Genomic DNA, 25461 nt, shown 5'->3' on the forward strand with positions numbered 1-25461 from the left:
TCCGAAAAACAACTATTCACCACTACTCTCTGCTTCCTGTCACTGAACCAATTTCGTATCCATGCTATCACTGTCCCATGGGCTTCAACTATGCTGGCAGGACAGTTATGTGGCACTTTGCCGAACGCCTTTTGGAAATCCATGAACACAACGTCAACTGCATTGCCGTCATTAACCCTCTCTGTTACCTCGATCAAGTTGGTTAAGCACAATTTGCCTACAACCAATCCATGCTGGCTTACCTTAATTAATCCACATTTTTCTAAGTGACTATTCATTTTGTCCCTGATTATTGTTTCTAAAAGCTCCCCCACTATTAAGGTTAAACTGACCGGCCTATAGTTGCTAGGTTTATCTTTACACCCTTTTTTGAACACTGGTGTAAGATTTGTAATTCTCCAGTCCTCTGGCACCACCCCTGTTTCTCAGGAGGGTTGGAAGATTATCGCAAGTACCTCTCTGATTTTCTTCCTTCACTTCCCTCATGCATCCCATCCAGTCCTGGTGATTTATCTACTTTAAGTACAGCCAGCCTTTCTAGTACCTTGTCTTTATCAATTCTTATCCCATCCATTATCTCCTCTACTTCTTCCTTTACTATGTCTGTTATATTTGTAATGTACTTATGAATGACTCCACAAGGCAATGTGTTGTACTCAAACGGTAGTGACCTTGGTCCTTTATTCGTAACTCCAGAGTGAGGCACAAGCATGGTGGGCAGCCTTTTATACTGGGCCCTGCACACCTATGTAGGTGACCCTCGGGTCTCCCACCACAGTGTCCTCTGGTGGAAAGTCTCTTCCATAGGGGCAGGAAACCCCGGTCTCCACCAGTTGCACCCTCTAGTGGTGCCAGCATAGTATATACACAGTGTAAATCTTATTGATAGTACATCAGGTAACATGCCTCCACCTTATGCAACTATACAGTGACTATACAGAGAGTATATCTATAGTCTGCATATATAACATCACTCTCCCCCAAGTCCTTTGTGCTGATTACCTTTGCTATATGTGCTCTGGCTTAGCTCTCCCCAGACTTAAGTGCCAATAGCCCTTGCACCTTTGGCTTGGTTCTCTCCCTGTTAACCTCAAGTCCTTTTGGCACAACGTTGGATAGTGGTTACCAGTTTGGATGGTTCGATGATGCAGTGGAGGTTCCAGTGGTTTCTGGATGTGATCCATGTGTGTGTCCATGGCTACATACATCCATTCCCTCGCCCCTCCCCCCCCACAACGAGATCATGCAGCAGGCCTGTTACATTAACATACAGGATCAGACACAGTGCAAGTACAAACAAAGGAAGCTACAGTTTGTATCGTGACACCTTGGTTCAGTGACTTGCATTCATTACATTTTTCAGTCGTGCACCAGGACTGAGTAGATTGCATTCATGGTTCAGTCATGGTAAGTACTGAGGTAGCAGTACGGATATGCGAGACGCAAGTTCCAGAGCAACCGGACGGAGTCCTAGTCGTCTGATAGCGGCGCTGCGCCCCCTGCCAGCGGGGTGGGCTTGGTTCGCTCACTTAGCCAGGACTCGGGGCCTTTACAGTTGCCTAGTGGTGGGCAGAGCCACAGATGTGTGTGGCCTCCCTGTCCTCCATTGAGGGCTGCAGAATCTTCTGCCTGCTCTGTAACCATGTTGGGAACCTGGCTGTTCCAAGATTCGTTTGGGGAACTTTTTGGTTCTGACCTTTCGCTCCCAGACATGGCCGAGCGAGCAACTGGGTCTGGGGGCTGCGCCGTCTCCACCCAGGTGGTGGGCAACAGCGGCCGACCGGGTATTGGTGCCGTTTTTGTTTCCAGGTCTGTGGCGAATAGTGCCAATGGGTGCCTGCAGCGTGGGATATACCTGGGGCAGGGTATCAGGATCAGCGTCTTTACCCTCCCGAATTCGCTCGCTTGCTACTTTTGGGAACATTCTATTCCCGACATTTCGCAACAACATTTTGTTCTTTGCATTCGGAAACTACCGACATCTCGCAACAATATTTTGTTCACAATCTTAATCGGTTCGTTACATTGAATGTCTTGCATACAATGTCTCTTTTGCAGGTCTCCTTTAAGAGAACCCTGCTGGCTTTATCCCAGTCAAATCCTTTGTTAGACACCACGTGTTGGTCCCTCAGCGTTGCACCTCGTGATATGGCCACGGCCATCTTTTTTTTCAGCCATGCTGCACCTCGCTAAAGTCGAGGTCGACTGCCTTGATTCTTCTCTCCCGTGATTCTGCCACAAAAGCTGGAAGAGTGCCTGTTAATTCGATCTTCCTCACCAGGAGTCCTGCCACTGGAGCCAGGAAGATACTTTTAGGTCATTCCGGTCAGATCATTGCCACGCAGTCGTGATGGACGGTCTGTGCCTCAGGTGCTGCACTGGTCTGTTCTCTGGTGCCTGGCACAGGCGAAGCTGAGGTTTTGCTCTGCCACTGAGCATGGGGGACATCGATTGCTGGAGTGAAGAGGTCTTCCCATTTCCACTGGATCTTCCCCATCCTCCTCCTTCCGAGTAGCGTTGGACCATCACCTGCAACAATCCACAGAGGTAACTTGTGCACCACGCCATTATGGATTACACTTACATCCGCACTACCAAGGACTGGGATCGGCTCCTTGGTGTAGGTGCGCAACTTTTCCCTTTTCTGGAACCAGCTCGTGTCGCTTTTCATTCCATAGCCTCTTAAAGGCATCCTGGCTCATCACTGTCTGACTCGCTTCCATGTCCACTTCCATGAAGACTGGAACGCTGTATATCTCGACTTCCATCTTCACTGGAGGACAATCGGTGGTGCAGATATACACTCCATACACTTCTTCTTGGGGCTGAGCTGCCTCTCTGGCCAAATCATCATACTCCCCGCTGGATTCAAAGTCATCTACCGACTCCTCTGCTAGATGGTGAGTCGTATTTCTTTTACACATATGCTGGAGGTGGCCCTTCATGCTAGAGGCTTTGCATACGTACTCCGCAAACCGACACTGGTGAGCCCTATGGTTTCCTCCACAACGCCAGCATGGAACTACTCGATTAGCACCCCTCGGCAGACTCTGAGTTCTGTGCTCTCTGCCCTGGGTAGAGCCACATTCTACAGTCTTGCCTGTGAAAGGCACCATTCTGTGTACAGTACTTGCCGGCTTTGAGTCCACAGGATGAATAATTTGCTTGGTGTTGCAGGTCGAGGTCATGAACGCCTGACTGATGCTAATGGCCTTCTGCAGGTTGACTGTGGTGTCAACAGATAATAGCTTGTGAAGGAGGCCCTCGTGGCCAATTCCCATAACAAAGATGCCTCGCAATGCTTCGTTGAGGTGCGTGCCGAAATCACATGGTGTCGCAAGTCTCCTGAGGTCAGCAGTATATTTTGCAATCTCCTGGCCCTCAGGTCTGCGGTGTGTGTAGAATCTGTGCCTGGCCATGAAGATGCTCTGTTTTGGTTTTAGTTGGTCGCGAATTAGTTTAGTCAGCTCATCGTATGTCTTATCCCTGGCCTTCGTGGGTGCCAGCAAGTCCCTGACGAGGCGGTAGACCTCGGGCCCACAACTGGTCAGCAGTATAGCCTTGAGCTTCTCCGCCAAAGTGTTCGTCTCCCCTGCCAGGTCGTTTGCCACAAAATATTGCTCAAGCCTTTCTGTGAAGGCATCCCCAATCATGACCCTCTGTGAAGTCTTTTAGTGTGCCATAGGTAGCCATAATCACGTGAAAGTCTGTATTCTCATCGCCAGTTGTTATGTCTGTAATGCACTTATGAATGACTCCACAAGGCAATGTGTTGTACTCAAACTGTAGTGACCTTGGTCCTTTATTCGTAACTCCAGAGTGAGGCACAAGCATGGTGGGCAGCCTTTTATACTGGGCCCTGCACACCTATGCAGGTGACCCTCAGGTCTCCCACCGCAGTGCCCTCTGGTGGACAGCCTCTGCCACAGGGGCAGGAAACCCCGGTCTTCACCAGTTGCACCCTCTAGTGGTGCCAGCATAGTATATACACAGTGTAAACCTTATTGATAGTACATCAGGTAACAAGTCTCCATCTTATGCAACTATAAACTACAGAGAGAGTATATTTATAGTCTGCATATATAACAATGTCTGTGGCAGCATCTTCTTCCTTGGTGAAGACAGATGCAAAGTACTCAATTAATACCTCAGCCCTCTGCCTCCATGCGTCCTAGCCCCTTCTTCTCATTTCCTGCCACTCATAGTCCTGATTTGCTCCCATCCCGATCCCTTCCCTGCTTGCAAATCTACCCACGTGCTGTATCTCTTTGACCAGAATAGCCATTTAAGGTTTTCGGCACCTAGTTGCTCATCCCATCTTCTCTCTCTGTTCTTTGCCCTGCTTTGCCCTTGCCCTGATTGGCCTCCACCAGTGGCCGCTCTCATGTTGCTGTATTTGTTTTCCCTGTTGCACCCAGCCCTGCTCTGTCACTTTTCCCCTTCTTTATTCTTGTCATCCATTCTCTTCAGCTTAAGCCCAATTTATCCCGTCTGAAGGTCCTGTTCTAGTCCCATTCAACTCCCCCAAATCTATTACAATTTGAAAAAAAATAATTGTCAGGAAAGGCCCAGTAGGCATGGAATCCTGTGCTTTTTTGGGGGCTATCTTTTATTTGGTTTCTTCATTAATTCCCAGCTGCAAACTGGGAAACTGCTATTTATTTTTTCTCCACTGGCTAAACATTTTTTCTAAATACCACTGTTCTCACTTGCCCCCATTTCTTTCACTGCTCTGTCCAGTGCAATTTTTTTCTCGAATGTTTTTTTCAGCCATCCTGACACTCCATCTTCCATTATCCTGCGGTTAAAATATTTTATTCCGTGTCCTGTCCACATGTCCCTGCAATCAGAGACATCAGTGACAGAGACGTCAACTGGAAAGAGTAAGAGAGACATGGCGACGTCAGGGAAGCTGGACACAAGTCTGCAGTATAAAAATACCACACTGTACCTCTAACTTTTACACTTCTCAATACCTTCTCTCTTAGCTGGATCAGCCTTGTATTTTCAGAGCAAGTTTATTTGACATTTGAAAGAATCCAATAACCAAGCCCTCAACAGCTTTTATCTTGATAGCAAACATTCAAAGGAAATCTTTTGGCCCCAGCAGAAATTGCTGATTGTATGCATGGCATTATTGGCTGATGTAATGTGAGAGCAGCACACATTTCATATCATATAATCTGCACACTGTGGTTGCTTCTCTTGGAAAAAATGTAAACGTTTCCCCTTTGTGATTTGGAGACTAATTATATCTGCTGATTTGAAATATTAATTTCAGATGTAAATAAGGAGTAGGCCATTTGCTTTCTGTGCTAAAGTTAATGAGCTAGCCTCAGTGAGTATTTCTGCTTATACAGGTTGAACCTCTCTTATCCAGAACTCCCTTAGCCAGAACCATCGTGGTCTGGAACCATTCCCGGCCACCGGGTGACACATGCGCAGAACTCTGACATGAACAAATTGAAGTCCTTCTTCGCTGCCGACTCCTGTAATCGTTGGCGTGACCCCACGATCCACCGCCTCCCCCCAGCCCCCCATTATCTCTCTGCCGCACTCAAAGCCCCAAGCCAACCAACCCCGATATCCCCTTGCTCAGTACCTGTTTAACGTGACCTCCCCTCATCCATCAAAATCCTTTAGCCAGAACAGGCCAGGTCCCGAGGGATCCAGATAAGGGAGGTTCAACCTGTACCACAGATGAGTAATTATGAAGTAAATATTGCACATTCAGTAAAATAATCAGCCTAATTCCCCCTGAAAAGAACAGTAAAAGTAGGACCATAGCCAAAGTTCAAAATTAGCTGGTGCGCCACATAGCAAATCACATCTATAAAATTCCTATTGAGTAAGAGCTTCCACAGGGTTTATGTTTTTGTCAGAGGTGACTCCAGCTGATGTTCTCAGTTATAGGCAGGGCATTTTATAGAGAACATTTTGCTGTTCAAAGGGTAGGACATCCACAAGTGAGTGATTAGACCCAGATGAGGAGATCAGATTTATTTATTGTTTATTAATAATATAAAGCAGGGCGAAGCCATTATAACAAAGATAGATGTTGTCCAGTTTGAGCGAACCAACGACTTGGAGAAATTGTATTTGAGCACAAGTGCGCAAGCCAGAGATTTCTTGTGGATTAAATATAGAGGAAAAAAACTGCAGTTGCTGGGAATTTTTAAATACAAGCAGGAAATGCACAGCAGTTCCGTCAGCATCTGTTTTGTTTTCCCGATGGACCCACTTTGTATTTCCAGCACTTTCTGTTTCTAGTTCCCTCAGCATGCTTAATTCCTCAGCAACCTTAATTCCTCAATTTGCGGATAGCCCTGCACTTAAACTTCTACATTCAAGGAACAGAGATCAAGGCAACAATACTGTCTGCTGAGGGATCTGCATGCAGTTGAGTGGGTACAAAGTGTTGCTGCTGCTGTCATTGCAGAACCTTTGGATTCGTTCAAAATGACAGATGTGGCAGCTTATTTTTCTCTGGCACAAAGAGAGAGATTTGGCTTACATGGTAGCAGTGCTATTGGGAGTATTTTCAGTCAGAATCTTGTTGTATTGCTCTGCTCACAATCCTGTAGAGGATTGGACAGGCTGGCTGAAGAGAATGGACTTTATTTAAGGAGTAACCCTCCATCAGCAAAGCTGCTATTCTGCAGCGATTTTAACTGGAGTTCATAATGAAAGGAAGGTTTTCTTTTGTGTAGCTATAGTATCAGCATAAGTAGTTGATTCAGATCAATTGGCAGCTTTTAAAAACTGAACTGGATTGATAACCATTGAGAAGTGCGATTAAAGGTCATGGAGGTATTTAACACAAAAGCAAAATACTGCGGATGCTGGAATCTGAAATAAAAACAGAGAATGCTGGAAATCTCAGCGAGTCAGGCAGCATCTATGGAGAGAAAAACAAAGTTAATGTTTTGGGTCACTGACTGTTTGTCAGAACTGCCGAATGTTCGAAAAGAGCACATTCTTAAGAAGCACTGAAAGGGGGAGGGGAAGAAAAAACAAAAGGGAAGGTCTGTGATAGGGTGCAAGATAGGAGAGATTAGAGAGACAAAGGGATGATGGGCCGAATTGAAATGGTATTTAACACCGTTGCTTGAGATGGAGAGGTAGGGAAAAGTAATTAGTGTCCCCTAAAGTAACCAATTAGGGAGGGACGTTCATAATAGAATAATCAGAAATAGACTTTTCTCACATTGGATTTTATGTTCTTAAACGCGTTATAGGACACTAAAGAAGCAGATAATGTCTGTTAGGGCCCATATTTCTAGCCACCTTACTCAATTATTTGCATAGATTGAATATAAGTAGCAAGCTCAGGGGCTGCATTTTTGTGACTTAAAAAGATTTTAAGACTACGGTGTAGAAATTGATCGATAACATATGAGTCAATCTTTCTTGACAGAATTAATGGCTTAGCCCTCCTAGAGCTGAAGATAACATCCTACTTGTCCACCCACTGTCCAACTTTGTACATATTTGCCTGAAATAATTTGGTTACTACTTGACAAATGAAGTACTCTGCAGAAGGTGGTGTCATCAACAATATTGCTTTTTGGAATAATATCCGCCAAATTATTAATGAGGATGAGGAACAGCACAGAGCTAAGTGCACTTCTCTGAGGGATCCTTGTCATAAGGAGATAAATACATTATACTTGTGTCCTCTGAGGAAGTCATGTAACCAGTTTGACAACTGGCTAAATCTGACCATAAAACTCCACGAATGATTTATAAACACCATCTGAATCCCACTATCCGGTTACAATTTTTAATTTGCTCTCTATTCTCTATGATTTTACAAATATTAGAAAATAAGTCCAAGGCATTAGCCTTTCAAGAGCTCATTCCTTCAGCTGATCATGTACTGTCCTTTTTATAAACTTTGTGTGCATTTTACAATTAAAAAGTTTATTGTTTTGTGAAAGCTTCATGTTTTCTTGCTACTTTAGGAAGTGCTGCGAAGAATTAGCCAATGAAGTTACAATATGGCGTTATATTCTTTGGTGACGTTACATTGGGGGAATTTTAACTCTCTGCATTCGGCAGGAATTGTGGGCGAGCTGTTAAAATGCAGCAGCTCCGTTTGCCACTAAGATCCTGCCAATTTACGATTTTAATGTCACTGGTTTCGTTTACGGATGAAGTGCCGGAGGACTCAGGGGAACCTTGTGCATAAATGCGAATTGGGATCCAATGGCATTGGTAGGACCCCAATGGAATTTGAATCCCATCCCTGAGAGGGACTCACATTTACAATCCTGTAGAGGATTGGGCAGACTGGCTGAAGAGAAAGGTAGTGGAGGCAAGTCAAATACTTTCTTTAGTGGGCCCAGGAGGAGCGAGACTGCTGCTCCAAACCCCACAAGGAAAATCTGAACCTCTGCTGCCCCAGGCTCCCTGTCCCACCCTGCACTCCCCACCCGCACAACCCGGCCAAATCCATCCACCCCCCGCCCCTATCTCCCAGCAATGTACTTAACGTACTTGTAGAGAGATGCAAGGGATGAGAGGACATTAAGGGGATTTTGAACTGTTGGCCGCTTATTTCTCTTCTGAAAAACAGCTGACTAGTAGAGTAATTTCTAGTGTTGAACTTGTACACCCATTTGCCTGCTGATTCAATTTTTTGGTCGGCCCAAAACAGGAGAGAAGCTATTTAAGTGTGCAAATTTGGGTCCTACACCAGTTTGAGCATTCTGAATACAATTTTCATAGTGAAATAGGTGACACATGCAAAGTGCATGCTCGTGCCAGTTCTTCAAGCATTGAAAGGCCTAACCAGTGGTCCTGAAAGAGATTGCTGGAAGCCAGTTCTCAAAGGTAAGATTTTCTTTTCCTTTCAGACCTTTGTTGGCACAAGAGGACCATTCATGCCTCTTTTCCCTACAGTATGTGAGCTAACATTAAAATGTTTCTAACCCATAGATGAAAGTGCCACCAACTTCTTAAAACAAGAGCTTGCATTTGGAAGTGTCCTTAATGTAAAAACATTCTAATTTCACAGATGGGCATCAGGAAAATGGCATTAAGCAGGAAAGCAAACATTAGCAGGTGTGATCAAATGTTTGGTCGAAGGGATAGGTTTTCAAAGGAGGAGAGGGTTGCAGAGAGGTTTAGGGAGTGAATTGAAGAGGGTAGAACCCAGGTAGCTAAAGGTTCTGCTGCTATTAGTTGGGTGAAGGGAGGTGGGACTGGATACAAGACCAAAGTCAGAGGAACAGAGTGTTTGGGAGAAGGAGAGTAAGAGCGAGGATGAGGCAAGGCCATGGAGAGATTTAAAATTGAATGCTTTGGGTGATGGGGATCCAATGTAAGTCAGGTCAGGGAGGATTGATGGGTGAGCAGGACCTAGTTCAGTTCAGGACAGGAAGAATGACGGAGAGTTCCGGAGAGCTGGAGATAATGGTAGGTGAAGGAAAGGGAGACAAACAAGCAGAGCATTGGAGTAGTTGAGTCTAAGAATGACAAAGGCATGTATCAGGGTTAGAATCATAGAATCATAGAAACTTGCAGCACAGAAGAAGGCTCTTCAGCCCATCGTGCCTGTGCTGGCTTTTTGAAAGGGCAATCATGCTTAGTCCCTTTATGTCCATAACCCTGCAAGTTCCTCATCCTCTAGTACCTGTCCAACTCCCTTTTAAGATTATATATGGAATCAGCTTCCGCCACCTTGTCAGGTAGAGCATTCCAGATCCTGACAACTCTCACAGTGAAAAACATTCTCCTCATCTCCCCTCTAGATCTTTTGCCAATGGTTTTGAATGTGTGACCTCTAGTTATTGACCCACTCGCCAGAGGGAATAATTTTTCTCTATCTACGCTATCAAAACCTCTCATCATCTAGAAAATCTCTATTAGGTCACCTCTAAACCTCCCCTGTTCCAAGGAGAACAGTTTTAACTTTTTCAACCTCTCCTCATAACTGAAGTCCCTCATCTCTGGTAACATCCTGGCAAACCTCATTAAGACCTTTACATCTTTTCTGAATTGCGGTGCCCAGAATTGTCCACAATACTCCAGCTGAGGCCTAACCAGTGATTTATAACGTTCTAGCATCAAGCAAGGTTTCAGGAGTATAGGAGCTAAGGTACGGTGGAGACGGGCCATGTTGCAGAGGTGGATTTTAGTGGAATTTGTAATGGAAAGGATATGACGTCTGAAACTGAGCTCAGGGTCAAACAAGTTGGGAATTATATGTTTGAGTCTGAGACGGTGGCTAAGGGACAGAAAAGAATTGGTGGCAATGGAGCAGAGTTTCTGATCTGGGCCAAAGATGATGGTTTCAGCCTTTCAGAATTATTATTGGAGGAAACTATGCCTCATTAAATAATTAATGTTAAATGTGCACTGTGACAGCACAGAGGCAGTGGGGGTTGTGTGGATAGGTACAGCTTGCTGTACATGTGGAAGCTAATGCCTGCAGATGATGTCACTGAGGGGGAGCATGAAGGTGAGGAAAAGGCGAGGGTCAAGCTTTGATTTTTAGGGGATGCCAGAGGTGATGTTGGAGGGAAGGGAACATGGCCAGAAATGCATTGATTACATCCAGAAAGGTAGGGATGGCATCATGGTAGGAATGGCAGTTCCACCAAGTTGGAAATTGTAGAAGGATGACATGGTCAACCTTGGAGAGACCCAGGGTTAAAACACCACACAACGGTCACAAAGGATATCAATTGTGATTTGGTTAGGGATGTACATTACTGTGAGAAGGCTAGAAACTGTCTAGGGATGTAGCAGGAGATTATGGAAAAGGTGGCTATGAAGCTGAATGCCAATAACACATTCAAGATCACAGTGTCTTGGATCAATGCTTAACAGCAAAGGCAAGAACCATCACCATTTTGATTTGTGTGCCATAACCCCACGATCTGTAAATTCAGACTCTCATTTCAGACCCACTTAAGTTGAATCTGAACCCAATCAATTTAGGCTCCAAAATTCAATATATGTACTGCACATATGACAGAAGTTGACATTACAAAGCATGAGGGCAGAGGCTGAGCTATGTTAGGTCATTGAAACATACTCTATCTTGTGTTATTCTAAATAACACATAGCTACATTGAGGTTGGAGAGCTTTGTTTGCTTTTGTTGTATGGCAGCAACGTTGACTGGCAGACAGCAAAGAATAGCAGGCTCTCATATGTGACTAATGAACTTTGAACTGAAGAGTAATTACAGCAATAATAAGAACTAACTTTACTGAATTAGGTTTTATTTCATGCTATATTGCAGAGAAATGTTATACTTTGAGGACATTATATTTCCATCTTCATGAAAATCACACCAAACCATGTCACTGTGTCACTTGTGTATGGCATTTTGTCAGAATAATGGATCGTCTCTTTGAGTTCTTGTCCCTCAACCCAAAAAAGGTGGGCCAAATTGTTTTATGAACAGCGCCCCTTTAAGAGAAGGAAAGGTTCAGCAAGACCTGAAAATGAAAAAAGGTGGACGTTGCCTTCTGCTGCAATTATTTTAAAGGGTGAGAAGTTAAATAGAAAACTAATGTATCTGAAAGAGCTGCGAAGGAATTGTACCAGTCCTTCTCTCAGCTATCTAATTTGGATCAAAGATTTTGAATATTTAAAGAATAAGAATGCTTGGAAATGCTTATCATGAAGACTGATTTTTATTGTATTTTTTAATCATATTTTGTTTGCTGAATAACATGTTCAATGATTGGGTGAGCTCCTCTATCTCCAGGGGATGGTTGAGTTAAGCAAGAAGAATGCAGAATCTAGGAGTACCACCTTCTCCCGGTGACAATAAATATTAACCATGGACATCAGCTTGAATGATCAGGCTGACTCCTGGCTGCTGTTACAAGTGCATCATTATAATTTTCTGCCTCACAAAGCTGTTTGATCCAGACTGAATAGGAGCTGTCATCCCTATCCTTCTAGGACCTTGTATGCAATAAATTTGCTGACGGCAATCTGTTAAAGATCTTTATAAGTAAGTACACAGAGGTACCTGGTGTAAGGCCAGTCATTTCAAAAGTTATGCCACCTTCTAACTGCGATTTATATCCTTTATATTTGGGGTCTGGCAACAAAGAGAAGCTATTTTGTATTCAGTTTGGTTGAGCAGAGATCAAAATCTGTCAGGTACAGAAGATGGTGAAAATTCGCCACAATGAGTACAAATCCTGTTGGCCATGAAAAATGATAACGTGGTCTGACTTAATGGTATCTTCTCAGTAGAAGACAGATACCAGTAAACCTCTAACAAAATTATAATATGATATGTTTTTACCTGCTAGTCCATTTATTTTTACTGTTGCCAGTGCACGAGTGAAGTAGGCTCTTGACAACACACAGAAGGCAAATGGATAATGTTATTTCTGAGGAAATAATTGGAAGCAGCATTTTTCAGTAAGCTGTCAAACCCAGATTTGCAGTTCTTGCTGCCCTTTCCCACATAAAAACAAGGAAGGAGAATCTGCGATGAAGTACACTGTGAGGCGATCTACAAACCCATTTGTTCAGATCATGTTTTCTTATTGTTGGCTTTCTTGCGGCACACAATTTCATGCACATTTGCTGCTGTAGAGTGAGCTGCTGCTTGATTATACCAACGTCACATTAACATTTCTGAAGGCAGTGAACTGCTGGTTTCTGATTAGACTTCAACAATAGCAAATCACTTGTCCTGCTTATTCTATAACAATGCGAATACATTTATACCCTGCAGCAGGTTAACTGGGCTGTATATTTGATAATTTGACAGTTTGATTTTGTGGTTTATGTTTTCTTCACAAAGTTAACTTCAGCTACATATGAGCTTTACTGATGGTAGGTCAGTCTGCAGATAGAAGAGGTAGCCAATCTGTAGCTCAAGGAGGGATTTATGCAAAGGAAGTAACACATTTGCTTTGGGGTTAATTCATTAACTTCTAAATCAGAGCTACTTTCCTGGATACAGAGCATAGCGGATCTATGTATTATTCATCTCAAATTATTACCATTGCTAACAATCCAGCAACAATTCCACCTGCGAGTCTCTAACAAATATATTCATCAATTTGCACTTGTGGATTAACACACTGAACACTGCATGGTTTAGGAAACATAGGAAACATAGGATCATAGGAACAGGAGATTCAGTCTCTCGAGCCTATTCTGCCATTCAATTGAATCATGGCTGATCTGTACCTCAACTCCATTTACTCGCCTTTGATCCATATCCCTTGATAGGTTTCCGTAACAAAAATCTGTCGCGCTCAGACTTGTAAATTTAATTTGACCCAGCACCCACAGCTTTTTGGGCAAGGGAATTGCAGACTTTGACTACTCTTTGTGTGAAAAAGTACTTCCCGATTTCACTCCGAAGTGGCCTATCTCTAATATTAGGATGTGCCTCCTTGTTCTGGATTGCCCCACCAGAAGAAATAGCTTCTCTGTATCTACACTATTAAATTTCATTATCATTTTAAACATTTCAATTAGATCTAAACTCAAGGGAATACAAGCCAAATTTATGTCTTCTGTCCTCATAATTTAACCTTTTAAACCCTGGTGACTCTGTGCTATACCCCCTCTAAGGCCATTATATCCTTCCTGAAGTACGGTGCTCAAAACTGAAAGCAGTAGTCCAGTTTCCTTAGCCAGTCACTCTTTCCCTGATAATAGATTCCATTGACTTCCCTGCAACTAACGTTAAACTGACATTTGTCTTTTAATACTCTAGGGTGGAAATCATCAGGTTACAGAGGTTAGTGAGGTCGAAATTGCCACTTTTTGCGACGCCCATTAGTGCCTCTGGGGGCTTTTCACTCGGAAGGGGGGAAGGGGTGCTATCGGCTCCCGCGAAATTGTGCAGGAGATAGCAGAGGCGCTGCCACGGTAGCGCCCCCGGGCCGCCGCACAAGCGGCGATGACACCATCGCTTTGCTTTGTGACTCCTTTCCGCCCCATGGCAGATATTGTTTTGCAGCTCGCAAGGCTGCCACATGCGGTGCCAGTGCCAGCCTCGCGGGTCGTGAACTGGGCTGATATGCGCTCGCCAGGCGGAAGTTAAAGGGGAGATCAGATGCCCCACACACGCCATCTTACCTTTTTGGCCGACTCACCGGTCATCGCGACTACTTTCTCTGTTGCGTGCAGCCTGGTTCTCCGGATTGTAGCCTCGGCACAAAGCCACCCTGGTGGCCTAGTGGAGGCAGAGTGCGCAGCGACCCTACTATTTAAGGCGAAGAAGAAGGGCATTGAACCATGTCAGTGCTACTCGGAGCATCCACGTAGCGCTGCCAATCATGCCACAGCATTGCTGCGGAACCTGCCCCATCAGGAAGTGGAGCACACGAGATTGCGCTGTGAGGGGCGATATCCACAATTTCGCAGCTGGGCCGGGACTTTCGTACCGGGCACAGGAAGTCCTGCCCCGAGCCTTTTACTCCCCCCAATTGGGGCATTGGGGAATTTCTCTCCCATCTATTTTAAGTCCCATTATTTTAACCATTACAGTTTTTTTTATTTCTTGTAAATGAAATAAGTTCCTCCACTTGACTTATTTTTAGGTTCCTTTGTACTGCTGGTATTTTGTCCTCCACATTCACTGTGATACAACATACTCATGTAACAGTCTGCCATTTCCTTATTATCCATTATAGTCTTAGAAGCATCTGTCTTTTATCCCTTGAATATGTCATTGGCAATTTCAAAATCTAGTACATTTTCCTGACTGCTGGGAGTTGCTCCATCAATGATCATAGCTCCCTGGGTCCTAAGCAATTTGAATGGATTGATGCCAAGTCTGAACTGCCACTGACAACGGAAGAGTTTCACTTTATAACTTTCAGTAGCTGTCCTATCCTCTGCTAAAGTGTAGGCATGTTTATCATAAATTTGACTGAAGGCAGTCATTCAACCTGTTAGCAAACTATTCTGCGAGTCAGTATATTTAGGTTAAATGAGATTGAATACGGCCAATGCTAATCTTGTACTCGTCTCAAAATAATGTTAGGGTAGTACAAGCAGTTCAAAGGGCCTTGTTTTTCTGGGGAGCTGAAAACTCTCTATCCATCTCTTCTTTCTGCAACCTTTACTAGGATTTCTTTCCTTTTTGTTATTGGCCACCTTTCTACATTTGAGAAATAATATAGGGCATTCCAACAATCTGTGCTAACTACTTCCCTTTGGAAAAGTCTTGGGGAGTTTGTAAAGCCAGCTCAGCATTGAACTTGTTTGTAACATTTTGTTTTCCAGGTACTTTGAACGTGTTTCTGAGATTCAAAGGATCGACCATAACTGAGAATCTCATCTGGAGTATGTCCGGCAACCAAGGGGAACACTGGGTGCACGCGACGATCAACGTCAATCCAAGCGGAACTTTTCAGGTGGGAAAATGAAAGTAATAGGAATATGTAGAGACAGCTCATTACCATAATGTGATATTCCTACACTGATTGGGCTATATACATATTTCTTAAATACCAGTCTCTTATATTCTGCAATGAAAGCGCAAAGATAAATTTGTACGTCATTGTATAAAAAAAACATCTTTGTAAAAACATATTGGCCCTGAATTACGCTGTGGGATGCCAACACATGATGGGTTAATGTATTTGTCTGAAATTCCTCTCTCTGCTATTCTGGAGTGTGTTATCTCCTGTAAAATAATTGGGTTAATGCCTCTGCTAAAATAAATTTCAGACCAATGCAGTGGGATAGATTTGAACAATTGGCTGTCTGCTCAATGGTGCCAGCGGGATTCCTGGTCCATTTTGAGGCCTCATTACTGTGTCCCTGTGTACTGTGCAGGCTGTGGGTGCCAGAGCGTCACCCTGCCACACAGGCTGTCAGCTCGGGCCGGCCGGAGGCTGAACCAGGTGGCAGAAAGATTGGTCAGTGCCGGAGGTGGGGGGAGGGGGGTTGGTGAGATGGGGTCTGCAGTAGCAGCAGCCCCTGTTATTCTTGTGGAGCCCAGAGGAGCACTCTTGCTCCTCTTGGCCCTACAATAATCATTTTAAGCTTGCATATATTGGTTCTTTGGCCGTATTGCATGCCACACGCTCCGCCCGATGGTCTCCCAAAATGATGATCGAGGTCCTATCGATCTCATTTGCATATTTGAAGAGCCAACGACCTGCAGGAATGCAGGAAGCAGGTGATCCAGGCACGTATCAGTAGGCCCCAATCAGGGTGGTGTTGGCCAGATTGGGAGCGGGAACCGTGCAGTATGTTTTTCCCTGTGGTTTTCAGGGTACTACCACCTGGCAGAGCCAGAGAAGATCTCCCCCATTGTGTTTGAATGCGAGTGTCCAACACTAATATTCAATGGCCATTAAATTTCTGTTCTATTAAATGGTTCTATAATGGTACAAAAGTATTTAGTCGAGTGGACTGTGCTGCAAACTGCTGCAGTGGAATATTGTTGAGATTCTTTGAGGTGAGATTGCTGTGGTGGGAGAGGGCACAACTCAGGCGGATCATCGCAAGGTGCAAAGAGTTTGGTATGAAACCGGGATCTGTCTGGTTTCTGCCTCACGTGGGAGGGTGGGCAAGTCATCCGACCACCCCACACAAATGTCTGGCGTAGCCCAACAATTTCACCCACTGCACCCATGTTAGTCCAGTGGAGGTTATTTCTGCTGACAGCAAGCATGGGTTTCATTGTGGACCTAGTAAAGGCTCAAAGAATGTAAAGAGTAAAAATTATTGAATCCCGAGGCCATCTTACTTCACCCCATTTGATTCCTGCAGGGTAAAGAAAGATTTGTGCTACTTAATTCTTTGCCCGAAAAGGGCCTCTTGTCTCCTCCACTGGAGCCGCAGGTGTGATATCTTCTTACGACATCACCAAGAAACACACTCCACAAGATGGTTCCAACACAGAAATATGACCCTTTTATTGTATTTTCATCAGTAGTTGCATTACCACAGTAGTCCACCAGGTGGAGAGTAGTCCACTAGTGGGAGCTCTATTACAGTCACTCCAGGACTTTCCGGGACCTCATCTGGACAGGTGCCCCTACAGGCGTGGGTCACCCACCCTGTTTATTAAAGTAAGCCCTTTCCTGGGATTTGGGACGAGGTTAACGTCCTCACCAATCAACGAATGGAGGACTCGATATGATGGATTTTTGATGGCGGAGCCCGGACCCAGAAATTCCTGGTCCATGTGATGTGAGATGCAGGTAGACTATTCACTGTGCTGCCTTAACCTGGAGTCCGCTCAAGCCCTGAAAAAATCCTCTGAAAAGAATGCATGTAAATTGACAGTTTTGTTCCACTGATGGAGTAAGGTTGAAAGGTGTTCTAAGATAAAATGTTTTCCACTGTAGTGCAATTCTATGATAGTAATTGTCACCCGAACTTCACTCTGGCTTTGCACTATCATTTGTTTCCTTAGAAGATTATTTTCTTTTGTAAAAGGTGGTTTTCATTCTCGAGAGAAACCCAGGTCTTTTAGAGTCCAGACTACTAAATTAAACTATTATGTGCTTCAGACATGCAGTCCACTGGGGTTTGACTAAATCTGCTAGAACAAAATATAGTGGTGACCTTTCGGATCCTTTGCTTCACACTCGTCCATGACATCGTGCAGGCTTCAAACCCAAGGCACTCAATTCATAAAAGACTCTGTAGAATGGTTTTTGGGAATCATTCCAGAGCACATTAGTTTTTCTGCAAAGGTGAAGCCATAAACAATGCTTACCAGTGAACCGTCTATCAGAGAGTGACTGAATCTTAATCATATGAGGGAGTGTTTTTGTACTTTTCTGTCACACTGTTTCAGAAATTTATCTTGTGCGTCAATTACTGATTGATACAACTTAAAGTAATCTTCCTGGCTCCACTGATAGCACAGTGAGTAAATGTACCTGTGATTTAATTCTGGGAAATAATTCTGTTCTATGCTGATTTGCTGATCCCATTTAGAACACCAGTAAGTCTCAGCGTCCTGTGCTCGGGAGAGGTAAGAGAATTAGCCACTGATCATGCTCCGGATCACTATGCTGGGAAAGTATGCTTGGTTGACCAGTAGTGAGGATAGGAATAGACTCAGCTCCGATGTATCCTTTGATCATCAGCCTGTCGACATCCACTGTCTGTGCTCATATATAAAGAATGACCACTTGCTTTGCCAGAGAGTTACCAGAACCCATGAAGCAGCACACACCACTTCTTCAAAGGTAGAAAAATAAAATATGAAATAATCTTGCTATCGATTTTGAGTAATTGATCCTGCAGCACAAAACTGGGCCAATAGTCAAGCAACACAAATTTGCCTTCAATACCTTGATAATCACAACAACAAAGCCTGATACTGAGCCGATGGCAGTATGTCAGCCTCTCCAAACTGCTCGGAAAGGTAAACGCATCTATCCAAACCACCCAGCATCAGAAAAAAACCTATTAACCCATCAGGCACAAAGACTTATCCATCAGTCCTATAGTAAACCTCTTTGCTACCGGCAGTGCAGACCCACCCCATCGCTGACCCGTCCCCGCCCCTTCGCTGACCCGTCCCCGCCCCTTCGCTGACCTGTCCCCGCCCCTTCGCTGACCCATCCCATCGCTGACCCGTCCCCCGCCCCATCGCTGATCCGTCCCCCGCCCAATCACTGACCCGTCCCCCGCCCCTTCGCTGACCCGTCCCCGCCCCTTCGCTGACCCGTCCCCCGCCCCTTCGCTGACCCGTCCCCGCCCCTTCGCTGACCCGTCCCCCGACCCATCGCTGACCCGTCCCCGCCCCTTCGCTGACCCATCCCATCGCTGACCCGTCCCCCGCCCCTTCGCTGACCCGTCCCCGCCCCTTCGCTGACCTGTCCCCGCCCCTTCGCTGATCTGTCCCCGCCCCTTCGCTGACCCGTCCCCGCCCCTTCGCTGATCTGTCCCCGCCCCTTCGCTGATCTGTCCCCGCCCCTTCGCTGACCCATCCCATCGCTGACCCGTCCCCCGCCCCATCACTGATCCGTCCCCCGCCCCATCACTGACCCGTCCCCCGCCCCTTCGCTGACCCATCCCCGCCCCTTCGCTGACCCATCCCATCGCTGACCCGTCCCCCGCCCCATCGCTGACCCGTCCCCCGCCCCATCGCTGATCCGTCCCCCGCCCCATCACTGACCCGTCCCCCGCCCCATCGCTGACCCGTCCCCCGCCCCATCGCTGATCCGTCCCCCGCCCCTTCGCTGACCCGTCCCCGCCCCTTCGCTGACCCATCCCATCACTGACCCGTCCCTCGTCCCTTCGCTGACCCGTCCCCGCCCCATCGCTGACCCGTCCCCCGCTCCATCGCTGACCCGTCCCCCGCCCCATCGCTGACCCATCCCCCGCCCCATCACTGACCCGTCCCCCGCCCCATCGCTGACCCGTCCCCCGCCCCATCACTGACCCGCCCCCCGCCCCATCGCTGACCCACCCCATCGCTGACCCGTCCCTCGTCCCATCGCTGACCTGTCCCCCGCCCCTTCGCTGACCCATCCCCTGCCCCTTCGCTGACCCATCCCCCGCCCCTTCGCTGACCTGTCCCCGCCCCTTCGCTGACCCGTCCCCCACACCATCGCTGACCCGTCCCCCGCCCCATCGCTGACCCGTCCCCTGCCCCATCGCTGACCCATCCCCTGCCCCTTCGCTGACCCATCCCCCGCCCCTTCGCTGACCTGTCCCCGCCCCTTCGCTGACCCGTCCCCCACACCATCGCTGACCCGTCCCCCGCCCCATCTCTGACCCGTCCCCCGCCCCATCGCTGACCCGCCCCATCGCTGACCCGCCCCTCGTCCCATCGCTGACCTGGCCCCCGCCCCATCGCTGACCCGTCCCCCGCCCCATCGCTGACCCGTCCCTCATCCCATCGCTGACCTGTCCCCCGCCCCTTCGCTGACCCGTCCCCGCCCCTTCGCTGACCCGTCCCCGCCCCTTCGCTGACCCGTTCCCGCCCCTTCGCTGACCCGTCCCATCGCTGACCCGTCCCTCGTCCCTTCGCTGACCCGTCCCCTGCCCCTTCGCTGACCCATCCCCCGCCCCTTCGCTGACCTGTCCCCGCCACTTCGCTGACCCATCCCATCGCTGACCCGTCCCCCGTCCCATCGCTGACCCGTCCCCCGCCCCATCGCTGACCCGTCCCTCATCCCATCGCTGACCTGTCCCCCGCCCCTTCGCTGACCCGCCCCCCGCCCCATCGCTGACCCGTCCCCGCCCCTTCACTGACCTGTCCCCGCCCCTTCGCTGACCCGTCCCATCGCTGACCCGTCCCCCGCCCCATCGCTGACCCGTCCCCCGCACCATCGCTGACCCGTCCCCCGCCCCATCGCTGACCCGCCCCATCGCTGACCCACCCCATCGCTGACCTGTCCCTCGTCCCATCGCTGACCCGTCCCCCGCTCCTTCGCTGACCCGTCCCCGCCCCTTCGCTGACCCGTTCCCGCCCCTTCGCTGACCTGTCCCATCGCTGACCCATCCCCCGACCCATCACTGACCCGTCCCCCGCCCCATCGCTGACCCGTCCCCCGCCCCATCACTGACCCGCCCCATCGCTGACCCACCCCATCGCTGACCCGTCCCTCGTCCCATCGCTGACCTGTCCCCCGCCCCATCGCTGACCCGTCCCCCGCCCCTTCGCTGACCCATCCCCGCCCCTTCGCTGACCCGTCCCCTGCCCCTTCGCTGACCTGTCCCCGCCCCTTCGATGACCCGTCCCATCGCTGACCCGTCCCCCGCCACATCGCTGACCCGTCCCCCGCACCATCGCTGACCCGTCCCCCGCCCCATCGCTGACCCGCCCCATCGCTGACCCACCCCATCGCTGACCTGTCCCTCGTCCCATCGCTGACCTGTCCCCCGCCCCATCGCTGACCCGTCCCCCGCCCCTTCGCTGACCCATCCCCCGCCCCTTCGCTGACCCGTCCCCTGCCCCTTCGCTGACCCATCCCCCGCCCCTTCGCTGACCTTTCCCTGCCCGTTCGCTGACCCGTCCCATCGCTGACCCGTCCCCCGCCCCATCGCTGACCCGTCCCCCGCCCCATCACTGACCCGTCCCCCGCCCCATCAATGACCCGTCCCCCGCCCCATCGCTGACCCACCTCATCACTGACCCATCCCTCGTCCCATCGCTGACCTGTCCCCCGCCCCATCGCTGACCCATCCCCCGCCCCATCGCTGACCCGTCCCCCATCCCATCGCTGACCCGTCCCTCGTCCCATCGCTGACCTGTCCCCCGCCCCTTCGCTGACCCGTCCCCGCCCCTTCGCTGACCCGTCCCATCGCTGACCCGTCCCCCGCCCCATCGCTGACCCGTCCCACGCCCCATCGCTGACCCGTCCCCGCCCCTTCGCTGACCCGTCCCATCGCTGACCCGTCCCCCGCCCCATCGCTGACCCGTCCCACGCCCCATCGCTGACCCGTCCCCCGCCCCATCACTGACCTGTCCCCGCCCCATCGCTGACCCGTCCCCCGCCCCATCACTGACCCGTCCCCCGCCCCAGCGCTGACCCGTCCCCCGCCCCATCACTGACCCATCCCCCGCCCCATCGCTGACCCACCCCATTGCTGACCCGTCCCTCGTCCCATCGCTGACCCGTCCCCCGCCCCATCGTTGACCCGTCCCCCGCCCCTTCACTGACCCATCCCCCGCCCCTTCGCTGACCCGTCCCCTGCCCCTTCACTGACCCATCCCCCAACCCATCCCCCACCCCTTCGCTGACCCGTCCCCTGCCCCTTCGCTGACCCGTCCCCGCCCCTTCGCTGACCCATCCCCCGCCCCTTCGCTGACCCGTCCCCTGCCCCTTCGCTGACCCGTCCCCTGCCCCTTCGCTGACCCGTCCCCGCCCCTTCGCTGACCCGTCCCGCCCCTTCGCTGACCCGTCCCATCGCTGACCTGTCCTCCGCCCCATCGCTGACCCGTCCTCCGCCCCATCGCTGACCCGTCCCGCCCCTTCGCTGACCCGTCCCATCGCTGACCCGTCCCTCGTCCCAACGCTGACCCGTCCCCCGCCCCATCACTGACCTGTCCCCCGCCCCATCGCTGACCCACCCCATCACTGACCCATCCCTCGTTCCATCGCTGACCTGCCCCCGCCCCATCGCTGACCTGCCCCATGGCTGACCCGTCCCATCGCTGACCCGTCCCCCGCCCCATCGCTGAAACAATCTGTATAAGTATGAGATGTCGGAATGGAAACAATTAAACTTCATGGCATTTTACACTTTCTGTCAACCTTGGCTTAATGGCAGCACTCTCACCGCTGAGTCAGGTTGTGGTCCCACTCTCGAGACTTGAACACATAATCTAGGCTGACACCTCAATGCAGTACTGAAGGCACCTAAAACGGATGAGGACGCTCCATAAGCCCTCACAGTTTAGAGTGTCAAAGGCCTTTGTAAGATCGAAAAAGGCCATGTAAAAGGGCTGGTGCTGCTCCCTGCATTTTTTCTGCAGTTGTCGTGCTGCAAAGATCATGACCATTGTTCCCCGTAGGGAACGAAATCCGCACTGTGACTCTGGGAGGAGCTCCTCGGCCACAGGGAGAAGAAGTTGAGGAGGACTCTAGCAACAATCTTCCCAGTGGTTGATAGCAGGGAGATTCCCCTGTAGATGCTGCAGTCGGATTTGTCCCCCTTTTTAAAAATGGACACGATCACTGCATCTCTTGAGATCTCCCGGCATGCTCTCCTCCCTCCAAATGAGAGAGATGAGGTCAAGTATCCGCCCCCAAAAGTTTGTCAACATCCTTCGCCTGCTCCACGACAACATGCAGGCTGTGATCCTTACCAACGGATCCATTACAGACCCGAACCGGGGTCAAACAGGGCTGCATCATCGCTCCAACCCTCTTCTCAATCTTCCTCACTGCCATGCTCCACCTCGCTGTCAACAAGCTCCCCGCTGGAGTGGAACTAAACTACAGAACTAGTGGAAGCTGTTTAAACTACGCCGCCTCCAGACCAGGTCCAAGATCACCCCAACCTCTGTCGTTGAGCTGCAGTACGCGGACGACGCCTGCGTCTGGGCACATTCGGAGGCTGAACTCCAGGATATAGTCAATGTATTCACCGTGGCATATGAAAGCATGGGCCTTACGCTTAACATCCGTAAGACAAACGTGCTCCACCAGCATGTCCTCGCCGCACAGCACTGCCCTCCAATCATCAAGATTCACGGCACAGCCCTCGACAACGTGGACCACTTCACCTCGGGAGCCTCTTGTCAACAAAGGCAGACATTGATGCGGAGATTCAACATCGCTGGCAGTGCACCAGTGCAGCCTTCGGTCGCCTGAGGAAAAGAGTGTTCTTAGACCAAGCCCTCAAACCTACCACCAAGCTCATAGTCGACAGGGCTGTAGTAATACCCGCCCTCCTGTATGCATCAGAGGCATGGACAACTTACAGAAGGCACATCAAGTCGCTGGAGATATATCACCCATGATGTCTCCGCAAGATCCTGTAAATCCCCTGGGAGGACAGACACATCAACATCAGTGTCCTCGCCCAGGCTAACATCCCCAGCATTCAAGCACAAACCACACTCGATCAGCTTCGCTGGGCAGGCCAGATGGTTCGCATGCCAGACACGAGACTCCCTAAGCAACTGCTCTATGCGGAGCTCCTTCACGGCAACCGAGCCAAAGGTGCACAGCGGAAACGTTACAAGGACACCCTCAAAGCCTCCCTGGTGAAGTGCGACATCACCACTGATGCCTGGGAGACCCTGGCCAAGGACCGCCTTTGGTGGAGAAAGTGCATCCGGGAGGGCGTTGAGCTCTTCGAATCTCAACGCTGTGAACGTGAAGAGGTCAGGTGCAGGCAGCGGAAGGAGCATGTGGTAAATCAGTGCCATCCCGCCTTCCCCCGACGAATATCTGTCCCACCTGTGACAGGGTCTGTGGCTCTCGTGTTGGACTGTTCAGCCACCAAAGAACTCACTTTAGGAGTGGAAGCAAGTCTTCCTCGATTCCGAGGGACTGCCTGTGATAAGTACTGAGGGAATATTGCATTGTTAGAGGAGCCGCCTTTCAAAAGAAAGATTAAACCAAGACCCCATTGTCATACTCAGGTGGATGTAGAAGATACCACTACACTATTTGAAGAGCAGGGGATTTCTGCCAGTGCCCTGACCAACAATTATCCCTCAACCACCACCACCAAAAATAACTTATCTGTCATTAGATTATTGCTGTTTGTGTGACCTTGCTATGTGCAAATTGGCTATCACATTTCCCTATGTTACAACAGTGGCTGCATTTAAAAAGTGTTCCATTGGCTGTGCAATGCTTTGGGCTGTCCTGAGGTTATAAAATATGCTACATGAATGCAAGTTCTTGCTTTCTTGGTATTTATCCTGTCGAACATATAGAAACTCCGTATCAATGGATTTGAAATAATATAATACGTTGTGATGAACAGGTATTTGAAATAGAATGAACCCCGCGGGATAGCTTTCTTAATTCTCCATGTGTCAGAGAAAGATGGATGATATTTGATGGCGATTTCACAGTACAGCACTACCACCTGAGGCAACCCTTTCTTTGTATGGCAGTGTTGTAAATAAATGAGGCAGCACTACTGCATCTAGTGGGTCACTGGGGAAGGTCTGCAGCCAAAAATGTAAAGGTTGTGACCATGACTGTTCACAATTGTGTATGCATAAGCCTGTGGAGTCAGAACAACAACTTAGACTTGTATAGTGCCTTTAACCTGAGTTATTTAAAATGTGCTTTGAATTAAAGCTTTCAATAAAAAGGTTAAATATACAGGATGGCAAGGCTGGCAGGTATATGTTAAGTTTCTGACTGGGTGTGTGAAACTGGGTGATGGATAATTTGACATTCCAGCAAATGTTCAATCTCATTCCTGCTCCAATGATATAATTCATTTGAATTCAGTCAGGGATATTGCTAAATTCAACAAGAGTACATCACTCTGAAGTGGGAGATTGTCGAAAAGCTGACAGTGCAGAGACATTCTGAGAAAAGCAGATGCAAGCATCGAAAGGCAATCTGGCTTTTGGAAATCGAACATCTCAGGCAGTCAGCCAACGAAGTGCTACAAAAAGGTCAAAAAGATAGGTGACTGTAGGGAGAGAAGTTCTGCCTGGGCTGTAGAGCAGGATGCAGAAAGATTATTCCTGTTAAGTAAAACAACCCACTGGAGTGTGGTTAGCATTACATGTTCTTTATTTTATATCGTTGTGCAATATAAATTGTATCAATTGATGTAAGCGACTTTGATCATACGCTGTATGGTTTACCTTACTGTAGAATCAAACAGCTTATGATTTGAAGCAAGCTTTGTCTCGTCTAGTATTTGCTTAGTCCATCTTCATAGAGATTGAACAAGTGCACGTGCATCGTCTTATGTCCTGAATAAAGAATCTGACCAGATACTGTAAGCTCAAAGTAACATGTGACGTAGTCCTTTATTACAGGTCTCCAGAATGCCTCTCCAGCCTGTGAGGCCTCCTTATGTACAGGTGCTCCCAAGGGATTGCGGGATCCCT

At 48.7% G+C, this 25461-nt stretch overlaps 1 protein-coding gene across 1 annotated transcript in view; it reads left to right on the top strand.

Moving 5' to 3' along the window:
* mdga2a (MAM domain containing glycosylphosphatidylinositol anchor 2a) overlaps nt 1–25461 on the top strand; it is an 842847-nt gene that overhangs the window by 786132 nt on the left and 31254 nt on the right. The window contains exon 17 of the mRNA XM_070877927.1: nt 15228–15358. Within this exon, the coding sequence (XP_070734028.1) occupies nt 15228–15358 (131 nt within the window). The remainder of the gene's footprint in view (nt 1–15227; nt 15359–25461) is intronic.

Source organism: Pristiophorus japonicus, chromosome 4, assembly GCF_044704955.1.
Source record: "Pristiophorus japonicus isolate sPriJap1 chromosome 4, sPriJap1.hap1, whole genome shotgun sequence".
Taxonomy (NCBI): Eukaryota; Metazoa; Chordata; class Chondrichthyes; family Pristiophoridae; genus Pristiophorus; species Pristiophorus japonicus.